Source organism: Prionailurus bengalensis, chromosome E2 (assembly GCF_016509475.1).
Source record: "Prionailurus bengalensis isolate Pbe53 chromosome E2, Fcat_Pben_1.1_paternal_pri, whole genome shotgun sequence".
NCBI classification, from domain to species: domain Eukaryota; kingdom Metazoa; phylum Chordata; class Mammalia; order Carnivora; family Felidae; genus Prionailurus; species Prionailurus bengalensis.
Window position 1 is genome coordinate 10,863,231 of NC_057352.1, and position 12,765 is coordinate 10,875,995.

Sequence of the window (12,765 nt, forward strand, 5' to 3'; positions counted from 1 at the left end):
AGTCGAAGTCAGATGCTTAACCGACTAAGCCGCCCAGGCGCTCTGAAGTGGATGTTTTTATGATCTCCCTTTTACGGGATCATTACTATTTTCCATTTTGCGGAATGGTAAACTGAGGCCCACAGGTTATCGGGTAGGAAGTGGCACAGACGACCGACCTTGAGGTTTGGCGAGCCCGCGGACTCACTGTAGCGAGTGCTCACACGGCTTGGAGCCCAGTTCCGTGGGTCACCAAAACTTGTCTTCCTCTCAACTGTGAGACCAGAATTTTCCACAGGTGTCCTGGCAGCTAAGAGGGCAGCTGCCCTCTCGGGGGGGGGGGGGGGGGGGGGGCAGGCTCTCATCCATCACACTCCACCTTCTCCACTGCGCCAGAAGGCAAACCACAGCCAGAGGGTAGAAACAGGGGGCCCAGAAGCTGGGGCTCTGCAAGAATGGCCTGCTGCTCCCGACTTGCGCACCCGCGGCGCTGGGCTCCGGCGACTGGCCCACGGCGGGAAGGCCCAGCCCTGGCCTGATGTCTCTGCCACCAGGAAGGCCCCCGAGGTTGGGCCCCGCTGCTGGCCTTCTCTAACCTCCCAAGGCCAGGGATGGGGCAGCGAAAAGTAGGGTTTTTTTTTAAATTCCACTGGGTTCAGCCCCTGTTTCCCTCCTGCCAGGTGGAGGAGGTGGAGTGTGGGCGGGTCAGAAGTTAGACCCTGTCTGTTAACGGTTCATCCCCTGCCCCCCCCCCGGGAACGGGGAGCAGGTAGGATTTGCAGTTGGGGGCGGGGCTCAGGTTTTGCGGAGAGGATGGTTCTGCGCCTCCCCTACGAACCACCGGACCCCGTTTCTTTGCACCCCTGTGTCGTTTGGGGCTCGTTTCAAATCTCGTCCCGCGCGCTCGTGCCCTCTCGCCCTCTCCCAGCGAACGTCACCTCTTCCCCAGAGCACCCTGAGAATCCCCCAGCTGGGCCTCAGCCAGCTTGCTGTTGCCAGCTTGGGTCTGCCTCCTTGCTGTTCCCTGGGACGGCCTCCCTCCCAGTGCGAGCGCTCATCCTTCGGGTCTGGGTCTCGGCTCGATGGGACGGGATGCTCTCGTGGCCCGAACTGGCCTCAGGCCTTCCCTGGCCTCATCTTGGGCTCCCTCGCCGGCCGGATACAGGGGTCGGTGCACCCCCATCACTATGGTGAGCGCGCAAAGTTGATGGGCCACACGGCCGGATCAGTATCCCGCCCTCAACGACCCGGACCCGTGAAATCTGGCTGGGATCAGAACTCCAGCTCAGAGGTTCCCTCTCGGCAGCCAGTGACAAGGACGAGGCTCTTGAGTGAGCATGGAGGAGAGGCTCTTCCAGGGCAGGGCTGCAGGGCCCACGCAGGGAGGAGGCCCAGAAACAGAGGCGAGAGGGGAAGACCCAAGTCAGGTAGTCACTGTATTTTATTGGAAAACATTGATATATATTTTTCTTCACAGCTTGAACTGAACACAATATTGCCCGGTTTAAAAAAAAAAAAAAACAAAAAACAAAACAAACAAACCAAAACCTAAACCAAAACACTCCGAAAATGTCCACAGCCTCACGCCTACCTGCCCTTAACCCTCAGCTCTTGGCTGGGTCTCCCACTACGCCCCGTCCCTCCCCTCCCCTCCCCAGAGGCTGAGAGCCAGAGGGTGGGTGAGGAGATTCTCAAAGCTGGGCAGGTCCCAAGAAAAGCCACTTGAACGACCTGGGGGCGGGGTGTGTGTGTGTGTGTGTGTGTGTGTGTGTGGGGAGGGGGGGGCAAGATGAACTGAACAGAAAAAGGAAAAGAAGAATCCAGACGACCGAACTGCCCACATTGACTTACTTGTCCCAGAGGCGAAAATCAGAAGCAAGGTCACGGATCATGCTCTCCGCTGGGGGAGTGTGGGGGCAGGCAGGCGGGCGAAGGGAGAGAGGGCACAGAGACAGCACGGATGTTAAGGAGCCAACCAAGTCACCACGGAGAAGCGGGAGGGGCCGGCTGGCCAGTCCTCCGGGCAGCTAGCCGACAACACCGTTTTATTGCAGGTATGTTCTCTCGAGAGCGTGGTGGGGCTCGCCTTCCCTCTCCCCACCCTTCGGCTAGCCCGGCAGGGTCTTTGACAGAATTAGTTTTAAGGGGCATAAAGAAAAAAAGAAAGAAAGAAAAAAGAAAACCAAACCCAAAGGATAACCTGTACATTACAAAGCAACATCCCCACACCCGTTCCAGCGAGGGGACCTCGGTGCGGGCGGGCGGGCGCCTCACGGCGGAGCGGCATGGGACGTTAGCACCAGGTATTTACAGAACAGCCGGAGATCGCTTTCGAAACACGGGTGTGGACAACCTGCAGAGCGGCCCGGCCGAGCGGCCCCCACCCAGCCCAACCTCAGGAAGTCGATCGGATGGTTTCAGAACAGCGGCCGGTGGGATCTGAGCGTGGTCCGCTCTGTCCGTCCCCTTCGGCGAGTCGGCCCCCTCGACTGGTAAAAGAACGCCGGCTTCCAGGACTCCCTTGCCCCTCGACCCCTCCTGGGCCACAGCCAGTCAATACCACAACTCCTCAACTCCCCCCAAGTCCTTCTGGAACGCCTCTCTCGGCACCCCTGCCCCAAAAGGCTGCCGGGATGTGCACACGGAATCACGGGGCTGGTTGCATGCAACAGTAAAAGGCATGCTCTTCTGTCCGGGTGAGGCCTCGTCCCCTCCCTAGCAGGTCCCGGGACGGGGCTGGCAGCCACCCGGCACCCAAAATAAGATGACACACGAAAGGAAACAAACCAAAACGGAGGAGAGCCACCCGGGCTGGAGGAGGAGGGCAGAGGCTCCCCTCAGGGGAATGGGGCTTCGTCTTATGAACGCATCAGGCCTCGGAAGATGTGAACGGAAGGGGGGAGGGAGAAAGGAAGGGACGGTGGGCACGGGAGGGAGGAGGCTCAAGGAGGGAGAAAGAGCAATCATGCAGCTTGGGACAAATCTTTTGTTGCTTTATCAGATTCTCAGTCAATCGACTGGTGTTCGCTAGAACCGGGGAACGCGGGGGAGTGTTGAAGAGAGCGCGCGCGCGAGAAGAGAGAGATCACGAGAGTGGGCATCACCAGCTGCCCGGGGGCCTTCACTTGGCCGTCATCATCTGTACAAACTCTGTGGAGTGAAACGGAGAGCGGGCGTCAGCGGGTGAGTGCGGCCGGGCCGGCGGCCCTCCCAGGCGCCAGGGGCCTGGGGCTTGTTCCCGAAGCCGCACCTCGCGGCCGCTCCGGAGCAAGCGCCTGGCGTCAGCTCACCTTCATAGTTGACCTGACCGTCCCCGTCGATGTCGGCCTCTCTGATCATCTCGTCCACCTCCTCGTCGGTCAGCTTCTCGCCCAGGTTCGTCATTACGTGACGGAGCTCGGCAGCGCTGATGTAGCCGTTGCCGTCCTGGGTGTGGGGACGGGGAAGGGCTCTGAACCGGAAGCTCTGACGGGGGGTGGGCCCAGGGGGAGAGGCAGCAGGGCGGGGACCGGCAGGCACCCACGCTCAGCAGGGGAAGGGGGGCCTCCCGAGGCCGCGCGGCAAGCCGGCACCGGGACCCGTGCCTCGTGGAAGCGGTGACCCCGGGGCCCCAGCCACCCGTCTCTCCGCCGGATCCCAGAACCACTCCGGCAAAGGACCGCTTACCTTGTCGAAGACGCGGAAAGCCTCTCGGATCTCCTCCTCGCTGTCTGTGTCCTTCATCTTTCTGGCCATCATGGTCAGGAACTCCGGGAAGTCAATGGTCCCGTTCCCTGGAAGCGGGGAGAAGGGAGTCGGGATTGCTCTTGGCCCGGACCCTGGGAGGCCACACCAGAGCCCTGGCAGCGGCGGCACCCGCTCATCCGTCACCCCTAGGAAGGTGCCCCAGAGTGGGGCCGTCCGCCCGCGCCACGGGGCTCACCATCCGCGTCCACCTCGTTGATCATGTCCTGCAGCTCTGCTTCGGTGGGGTTCTGTCCCAGGGACCTCATCACCGTCCCCAACTCCTTGGTGGTGATAGTGCCGTCTCCATCCTTGTCGAAGAGGGAGAAGGCCTCCTTGAACTCTGGGGTACGAAAGGGAACGAAGCAGAGGTCAAGGACCACAGGGAAAACTCTCCGTGGATGAAGGCCAAGGGAGTCCGTCCTACCTGAAGAAGTCAGAGCGAGACTTCTAGTCCGAGCCCCTCGCTTCAGGGCTCAGGGCAGACCCCTTCCTTCAGTCAACATTTATTGAGCACCTACTTTGTACCTGGTGGAGCTACCCGTTCCGCCGACCTAGCTCAGCGAGGACAGAGGGGGAAACACAGGTTGATGGCCGTTCTTAGAGAATTCTACAGTTCTTGTTGGTCCCTGGCTTCAGCCTCTCCCTCAGATGATGAAACGGACTAAAGTCACGGAGTGGACAAGAGCCAAGAGAACTCTCTATCTGAAGTAGGCCGGCCAAGGCCAACCGGCTGGGAAGGGAAGGGGAGGCTGCAGAATGCTTTTGCCCGGCCCCGCGTCCCTCCCGACTGGTACCGCGGGCCCGGTTCCCCGGGCCGGCGCCACGGGCTCCCCGAGGAGGAGCGAGTGGCCGCGTGTGACGCGGTGAGGGGGTGGCCGGCAGCGGGGCGCGGCCGACGGACGGACGGCGCGTGGGGTGGGCGGAGGATGGAAGGAGAGGGGCCGGCTGCCAAGCGGGATGGAGAGCTAGTGGCGCTGAGTGGGAAGGCCACAGCTGGGGACGCATCAGGAGCGGGGACAGAAGCGCGCGGCTGCCGCCCTCCCACCGGGCCCATTTTGGCACCTGGGGCTCCCTAGGGAACAGATGCCTGGCAGCCTATTCCCAGAGGGTGTGGGCCGGGGTGACGTGGGGGACAGTTTGCTAATGGGGACGGGGCGGAGAGCGTGCTGTTTGTGTCACACAAGGGCAGAGCTGGGGCGTGGGTGGCAGGTGCCGCGAGAGCCACACGCACAGCCGAGAGAGAAGCTGTGTCCCCCAGCCTCCGGGCCACCGGGAGACGAGCCTCCCCAGGGAGACCGGGGAGGCCGGTCCCAGCGCCAAGGCCTTGTCGTTGCTGTGGAGCGCAGGGGGCGGGTCGTGGGGGCTCCCTGAGCTCACGATCACCCAACAGGGCGGTTCCCCAGCTCTCCTTGGCGGGTCTCCACAGCCACTGGGGGCCGTTTCCAAACTGAAAGTGTGACCGACTGTGGGCTGGCGGGGGGAGGGAGGAGACGTAGGCAGGTCGACTCCGGCCTCCTCCCACTTCCGACGTGGGGCATTCCGTACTCATCACGCGGCCCGCCGGACCTGACAGCACAGCTGGGGTCTGGGGAGCTGCAGGGGCCCGTTCCGTGAGCCCCTCCCCTGTGTCTACTTTGTGCTGGCCCGCGGTAGTGGACATGAACCGAGAGGTGCTTTCTGTCCTCGGCAGTGCAGTCTTGGGAGAGGGAGACTGAGCGACCCACTCAATCACACAAAAGTTCCTGCAGTGGTGACCTTTCTGGGCTTTGGGGCCAGGTAGGTGGCCACATAAATGAAGGAGATGGGATCCCAGGATTTCTTTTGGCTTCCCGGGAGACGTACGACCATTCGCTTAGTCATTTATTTGGCCAACAAAACGTACGGAGCACTGACTGTGTGCTGGGACCTGAAGGTACAGAACGGACCCCCCCCACCAAAAAAAGCCCCCAATTCAAGTTGCTCACACCTAGTGACAACTTGTGCTTTACATAGCAGGTAAAGATATAAAACAGTTTCAGATAGTGAGAAGAGCTATGAGGGGAGCGCCTGGAGTGACGTGCTGGGAAGCAAAGGAAGGTGATCTGAGACCGGGAGTTAGGGGAGGCCTCTCCAAGATGACATCTGAGCGGAGGCCCAAAGGATGAGGAGGGGCGAGGGGAAGCCGTTTCTGGCAGAGGAGAGTGGCTGCAAGCACGTGCAGAGGGGAGTGCGGAGCGCAGGCGAGCGCAGAGGTGGGAGTGACGAGCCATCTCCTGGGAGGCTCCTAAAGTGGGACGGGAGCTCTGCAGCCCCTGAGGGAGGCTCGCCTTCGGAGCCCAACTGGAGCCCAACTGGCAGGAGCTGGGACAGACGGAGGGGTTCGCCCTGAAGCCACGGGTTAACAAAGGCCCCCGGATGACTCCAGTTCGGGAGAGGAACACAGACGTGGCATCTCAGGACCACGGGGGCTGGTGTAATCGGGGTGCGGTGCGCAAGTATCCGCAGTTCCCCACGCTCGAAGCACCAGGCACGGCATTGAGCGACGTAGGGAACACACGAGCATATCTGTCGGGTGCTACTCCTGGCCGGGCGCTCGAAGGCCTTCCCGGGGCAGGACGAGGGGGAGGAGGGGAGGGGAGCTCACCTGCGATCTGCTCCTCGGTCAGCTGGTCAGCCTGGAAAGGCAAGGAGGAGAAAGTCAGTCACTGGGCCAGCCAGTCGCAGGCAGTCTTGCCGGCTCCGCCCAGCCCCCTCTGGTGAGTCCAGTTCCCCACGCCGGCCCACGCCAGCCCACGCACCCAGGGACCTCGGCAAAGGAGGCACGGGCCTGGCGGGGCCCGAAGGAGAGCCGGGGTCTGGGAGAAAGTCTGGTGATTCAGGAAGCTGGGGCCTGAAGTGGCCTGGAAACCCAGGCTGCCCGACAAGGGCCCTGAGTAGGCTGCCCAGACCCAAGGGCTTCCGGTCTCGACCTGGCGTGCCTCGGGGCCACAGCGGCTGGGGGGGCCCCAGACCAGCCGCGCTGGCACAGCAAGGCCGCTGGGAGCCCCAGAGGCTGAGTGAAGGGAGCAGTTGCCCTGGAGGCCCGACCGTGCAGCTCTAGAAGGCTCCACACTGAGACAGGCCAGCCCTTGGGTAGGACAGAGGGAAGATGTCTGGGCTCTTCGCTAGTTTCTGTGTCACCTATTTGGAGGTGCCAGGTCTGAGCACAGTGGACCCAACTGGCAGAAATTCTCCTAACTGGCGGTGCTGAACGGCTCTGAGTACTTGACAGAACCCCAGGCGGGCCAGAGGCGGCAGCTGTGCGTCCCTGGCCTGTCCTGTGCTCTGTTCCATTTCTTCTGGAGGGGCAGGAGGGGCAAATGTTGGGGAGGGGACTGCGGCAGCGGCTGCGGCACAGGCACAGCACCACCGGCAAAGGCTGGAGGACTGAAGTCAGCTTCCCCGGCTTCGCTGCAGTTTTTAACCCTTTCCAGTCCCGGCCACTCTGGGGACCGGCCAGTCGGTGGCAGGCAGCCCTTGCTGCATGCGGGGGTTTGGGGGTGGGGCAGAGGAGAGGCCGGGACGGCTTCTGCACTGGTGTGCTGGGAATCAGCCAGGCCGGGGGACCTTCTGGACGAGGAGCTGGGGGCGGGGAGGGGGGGGGAGCCGGAGTCCCAACATTTAGCTCCGGGCGGCCAATACCCGAATTCTCCCTGGTTTTGGTGAATGCTGCCGACAAGGTGCCACCGGGCCTGGTGCCCAGGCGGCTGCCCCCTCCTTTGCTTCCACCATCAGGGGGAAGGGGCTCCGCGTCCACAGCACGGCTCTCGCCGTGAGGCTGGACGCCCTCAAAACTGATGCGAACTATCTGCACGGTGCTTCCAGAGCTTCCACCGGAAGCTAGCCACGACCCGTCCCAAACACTAAGAACTGGTCACGTTAGAATTGGTCGGAGATGTCCCCTTTCCTTTCTTTTTTCTTTTAGATCTAAGGGAAGAGGAACTTGAGGCCAAGCCCCAAACAGGCGGAATGGGAGGGGGAAGCACAGTGATGATGAAAGAGAAAGAGTCGGCTGAGGGAGGAGGGAGGAAAGAAGGTGGAGAAGGAAAAACACCACCCGTGCACATTCTAGAAAAGTCCGAAGTCTAAAGGGAAGGCGAGGACGACGACCGGAGGGACGCTTCTGTACCGCCTTCAAAAAAGACTCGGGGCTGCTGGGCTCCTAAAATGCCGGCCCGGCAGCCCCAGCCCCCGAGCCCCCTGCTCGGCCCGCTTCCCTTGGCTCCCATGGGCAGAGAAGCCCGGTCCTGACACCCGAGGAAGCTGCCGGGGGGGAAAGTGAGAAGAGAGGATGGGCTTCTGGTTACCGAGGGCCAGGCAATGCCAGGGGAGAGGGAAGAGAGAGAGGAGGGCCGAGTGACAGAGTGACAGTCCGGGGAGGAGGTCTCTCCCCCCTGGCCCCGGATGGGGGGCCTTCCCACCCCTACTGCACCACTCTGCCTTCGGGCAGCACCGTCAGGGGCTGGGACAGGTTGACCGGAATGCCTGCATTCCAGAAGGGGCTCCGCAGGCCTGTGTCTGCCACTCCCCCCCCCCCCCCCCCCCCCCCCCCCGCCAGCTGGACGGTCCAGATGAGGTATGCCACGCGGGGTTCCGGGGCCGCTGCAAATAGGCGGGGCTCTGCCTGTAGAGCCTGTCAGACGCTCTCCCTCCCTGCACTAGGAGACCCTCTCCCCTGCCTGGTGAAGGAAAGGTCCCAGCTCCCGAGCTCTCGATCTCAAAGCATGGTTACTGGCCAGAAGACCGATCACCCAAGAAATTATCATCGCCGGGCGGGCGGAGGTCGGGGGGGGGGGCCCTCCTCGGGGTTTCTTCCCTTTCCAAAATCTGAAGATTTTAAGCTTTCACAAAAAGTGTCTCCAAGATCACCCAGCCGGTCTACTGCTTCCTTAGCCCTCATCCTAGGCTCCGGCCAGGGGCTGGACAAGAAAAAAACAACAACAAAAAAAAAACAACCCTTGGGGTGGGGGAGGGAAGAGGGTATTATTTCTCTGCCCTGACCCAGCCCCCAGCCAACGCCAGGGAGCAGTGTTAGATGAGATCAGAAACCAAGGCCAGGGCCCCTCACCCGGGCCAAGGTGGAGCCACAGCGCTCAGGCCAAAGTCCAAGGCCGGTTCCCAGGGACTCGTCCCACCCATACCTTGCTGATTACAAACGGGAAGAGAAACCAGCTGGGGCCAAAGCTCAGGTCCCATCCGGGACGGGAGGTGGGGGGGGGGGGGCCTCCTGGCACCTGCCGGAGCTTCTTCGGGGCCCCTCTAGCAAGTCCTGCTGGGGGAAATCGGGGTAATGGCAAGAGGAGCCACCGGGTCTGTGTCAGCAAGTGTGAGACCTGATACAAGCAGCGGCTGCTTGCTCTCCCCAGCCTTGCCAGGGAGGATGGCTGTGCACGGTTCCGAAGCCGAGCCTGGGGGGGCTGTGGGTGTTGTGGGCGGCAGGGCGCAGGAAAGAGCCCGTCTGCTGGTTTTCTCTCAGAGCCCTAGCTGTGTGAATTCACAGAAGCGCTCGGGGAGGCCCCCGGGCGGAACAAGAGGCCTTCAGGCCGACGAAGGGGTCCCTCCGGAGGTCCACTCGCTCGGTCCCAGCTCTGCAGCCCCCACCCCGAGGCCCCGGGAACAGGCGTCCGATTGTCACCGACGCCACACTGTACTGCACTGTCATTTGGCACAAGTGAGGAGAGCGGCACGGGGAGCGGGAGACCGTAAGAAAACCGGGGCTGCTGTTTGGAAAAAGCCGCCCTCTCGGTCCGAAAGGGGCAGCGAGGGGGTGAGATTCTCCGCTTACAAGGCTGGCTCATTTGGTGCATCCCAAACTTTGATCCCCCCACCCCCATCTCATGCGGCTTCAGTGCGCAATAAGGGGCCTGAACAACTCCGCCCACCTGCTCCCACTGCTGGGGCGCCTCCTGCCCAGCCCCATTCTTCCTGGGGACGGGGGACCGTATGGCCACTCCCTTTGGCCTCTGCAGCCCCCTCCCCATCCACACGGAACAGTCTTTGTCCTGGTCTTTCCCTGGAGACTTCCAGGGCGCTAGCCACATCCACCTCCAAATCTAGGCCCACCTTGGCTGTCGCTCATCTTCTCTAACACCCCCCACCCCCACCCCCAGGCCTCCTTTCACCCCACCTCCCACCACCGGAGCCAGAGTGCTCTCCCACCCCCACCTTCTGCTGGACCCAACACAACACTCAGCCCCAGCCCCCTCCCAAGAACACCAACCTCCCCAGTTCAACAGCCTCAACCCACTAGTAACCTCAGAGCCCTTTCTGGCCGCCCCCCAAATCAACCACGAGGCCTCCTGCTCCCCCACCACTGGCAGGCACCGGCCTCGCCGTTCCCTCTTAACCACCTCGCCGACCCCAATCCTCTTCAGTCCCCGCAGGCTTCCAGAGCATCTTCTAACCTCCACTGCCACCCACCGCAGGCTCTTCCTCCCCTAAGCTTGCACCTCGCCCTCCTCCTCCTTCCTCTGCAATGCCGGTCTTTGGAGAACCACCCCCCCCCCCCAGGGTCTGATCTGCAGAAGTCACCCCCATCCCTGCCCCTCTCCCCCACCCAGGTCCAGCTACACACGGCCCCCTCTCGGGAGCTCCCCGGCAGCCTGGCCTTCCTCTGATCTCCCTTCCCTGCATCCTTTTAGGACCCAAAGTCTTCATGAGGGCCCCGACACCCCCTCCTTCCCCAGCCAGTGTTTCTTACCTCGCCCCCTATGGGGTCCCAACACCCCACCTCAGACACCAAGCGCCCCACTCTGGCTCCAAACGCCCCCTCTGAGGGTCCAGATGTCCCATCCCGGGTTCAAACGTCCCCTTTGAGAGCTCGGGTGCCCATTTTGGGGTCTCAACACCCCAGCTGGTATTAAAAGTCGCTTTTCAAGCCCCAACCCCCCTTCTGGGATCCAAAGGTCCCGCTCTGGGTTTGAACGTCCCCCGGGCCGAAGGGGGTCCAGAGGCGCTCGCCGGGGCCCCAACACTCCCCGTTCTGGGTCCCTTCGCCCCTTCGGGAGTCCTGCCCGCCGTGCCCGCCTCAGAGCCCCAGCCTGGGCGGTCTCCCAGCCTCACTCACCATGGCGAGGCCGGGGTGTCCGGAGCGCGGGGATCAAGGTTCCTCCGGCGGCGGCAGCAGCTGCAGCAGCTCGAGCTCCGCCGCGCGTCCGCGCCTCCACACTCACTGCCCGCAGCGCGCGCCGCCGCCGCCACCTCCCGCCCCAACGGTCCTTCAACGGCCGCCGCGCGCGCGCGCCCCGCCTCGCCCGGCCCCGCCCCGCCCTGCCCGCGCGCCGCCGCACTGCGGCTCCCACGGATCCCTCCGCGCCCCGCTCCGCACCGACGGGCCCGCGGATCCCTCGCGCCCACCCCGCGCAGGGCCGGGCTTTGCCTCCAATCACGCGCGCGCGCGCGCGCGGGCACGCGCCCCCGCCGCGGGACTACTTTCCGTGGCCGCGCGCCCCGCCCCCTGGGTCCCTGCCACTCGCCTCTCCGGCGGAGGGGCACCGCTCGGCGGCGCGTGATGCGTCCCTGTGTGAGCCGCGCCGCTATTGGGTCCGGTCCATGGCGGAAATGAGAGCGCGGCGCCGATTGGTCCGGCCTGCCCTGCAATGCGTCAAACTGGGGCGAGCCACTGCGCGGTCGTGGTGGGGAAGCCTGAAATGTGTGGCTGCGGGCAGCCGTGAGGTGTAATGAGGCGAAGGGGGAGACTGTGTGGCTATTAGAGACGCAAGTATATTGTCCTGGTGGTCAGGGAATGGTAAAAGGGCTGGCGAAAGATGCAGAAGGCCTATCTCGGCCCTCCCCTCTAACAGGGGAAAGATGGTGCAATCCAAAATGCTGGGGTCTGGAAGCCCCGCCCCCAACTGGGCCCTGCTGGCTGGCGGGGTCTTCAAGGTTGTGCTCGCGAGGGTTCCGCCTGTCGCGGCTGGTGTCTGCGCCCTGAGACGCACCCCGCAGGTGTGCGGGACCCCTGTCCCCGCGTCACGCCTGAGCAGCTCAGAGTCTAGGAAACTGGGGCCGTCAGAGGACAGCCTCTGGGAACAGGACATTCATTCATTGACTTAACGAGCACGAATGGGGCGCGTGCTGTATGCAGCGACCTGTGTTGGGCTGGGCTGGGGAGACCATAGGTCCCAACCATTCTCCTTCTATCTCCTAGACCCACCCGAGTCTTGCACTTCTCCAGGGTTCCAACCATAGGAGGAAAGAGGATGCAAATATTAGCTGAAAACTGTTTACTGGAACTCCAAAACAACCTTGTTTAGGAGCTGCCGGTTTTTAATGTGTCCCCGTCCCTCATACCCCCACGATTGGCTGAGGAATGGACAAGGAAGTCAAGCTGGGCCAATCATTATGTCCCGCCTGGAACCGACTGTAGGCGGAATCAATGAGAGTCTTTCCCTGGGTTTTTGGGTGCAGGCTGGGGGGGAGGGGGGCAAGAAGCCTTTTCCTTATGGGGGCCCCTGGCTGATTCCATTGGTAGAGCATGTGACTCATGATCTTGGGGTTGAAGTTCGATCTCCACATTGGGCGTAGAGATTACTTAAAAATAAAATCTAAAAAACAAACAAACAAACAAACAAACAAAAACCCCACAACAAAAACCCCCACCTTTTCCTTATGGGTGGTGAGGCTTTGAAGGAATAGGTCCAGTGCTGGCTGTGGCCATCTTCCCACTGCTGGAGGAGAGAATAAAGTTGACACCAGGGAGAAGCGGACAAGAGATGGGATGAGAGTACTGTTGGTTTTTACTTCCCTGGTTCCAGTACTCTCGAAACCAACTGCATACCGTCATGTCGGAATTTTGATCACATGAGCTATTAAAATTTCCCTTTGTCCCAAACCAGTTAGAATTTTTGTCACTTGTAACCAAAGAATTCCTGATGGATATAATGTAGGCTAAACTCGGTCTTGATCGTCAGCACTGGCCCTGAAGTAGAGAGCCAAGGACCCCAGTCAACATTTACTGAGCAAATAAACAAAATGAAGGCAAGTTCATGCTCTCTCCTTCCCTCTCTCTTTTTCTTAGCTCTGAATTTCTACCAGGCAGAT

General features: G+C 62.0%; 1 protein-coding gene across 2 annotated transcripts; it reads right to left on the reverse strand.

Annotated features, from left to right (window-relative positions):
- Positions 1 to 1,402: 1,402 nt before the first annotated feature.
- Positions 1,403 to 11,002, reverse strand: CALM3 (calmodulin 3). 2 transcript variants are annotated; one of them, XM_043600522.1, is made up of 6 exons: positions 10,790 to 11,002; positions 6,329 to 6,359; positions 3,902 to 4,045; positions 3,646 to 3,752; positions 3,270 to 3,405; positions 1,403 to 3,129 (listed from the first exon to the last, which is right to left on the reverse strand). In XM_043600522.1, the coding sequence occupies exons 1-6, from the start codon at positions 10,790 to 10,792 to the stop codon at positions 3,101 to 3,103; spliced, it is 450 nt and encodes a 149-aa protein (XP_043456457.1). In that variant the 5' UTR covers positions 10,793 to 11,002; the 3' UTR covers positions 1,403 to 3,100. The 2 variants fall into 2 exon arrangements, with proteins under 2 accessions (XP_043456457.1, XP_043456456.1); XM_043600521.1 differs by lacking the exon at positions 10,790 to 11,002 and adding an exon at positions 8,540 to 8,638.
- Positions 11,003 to 12,765: the final 1,763 nt, after the last annotated feature.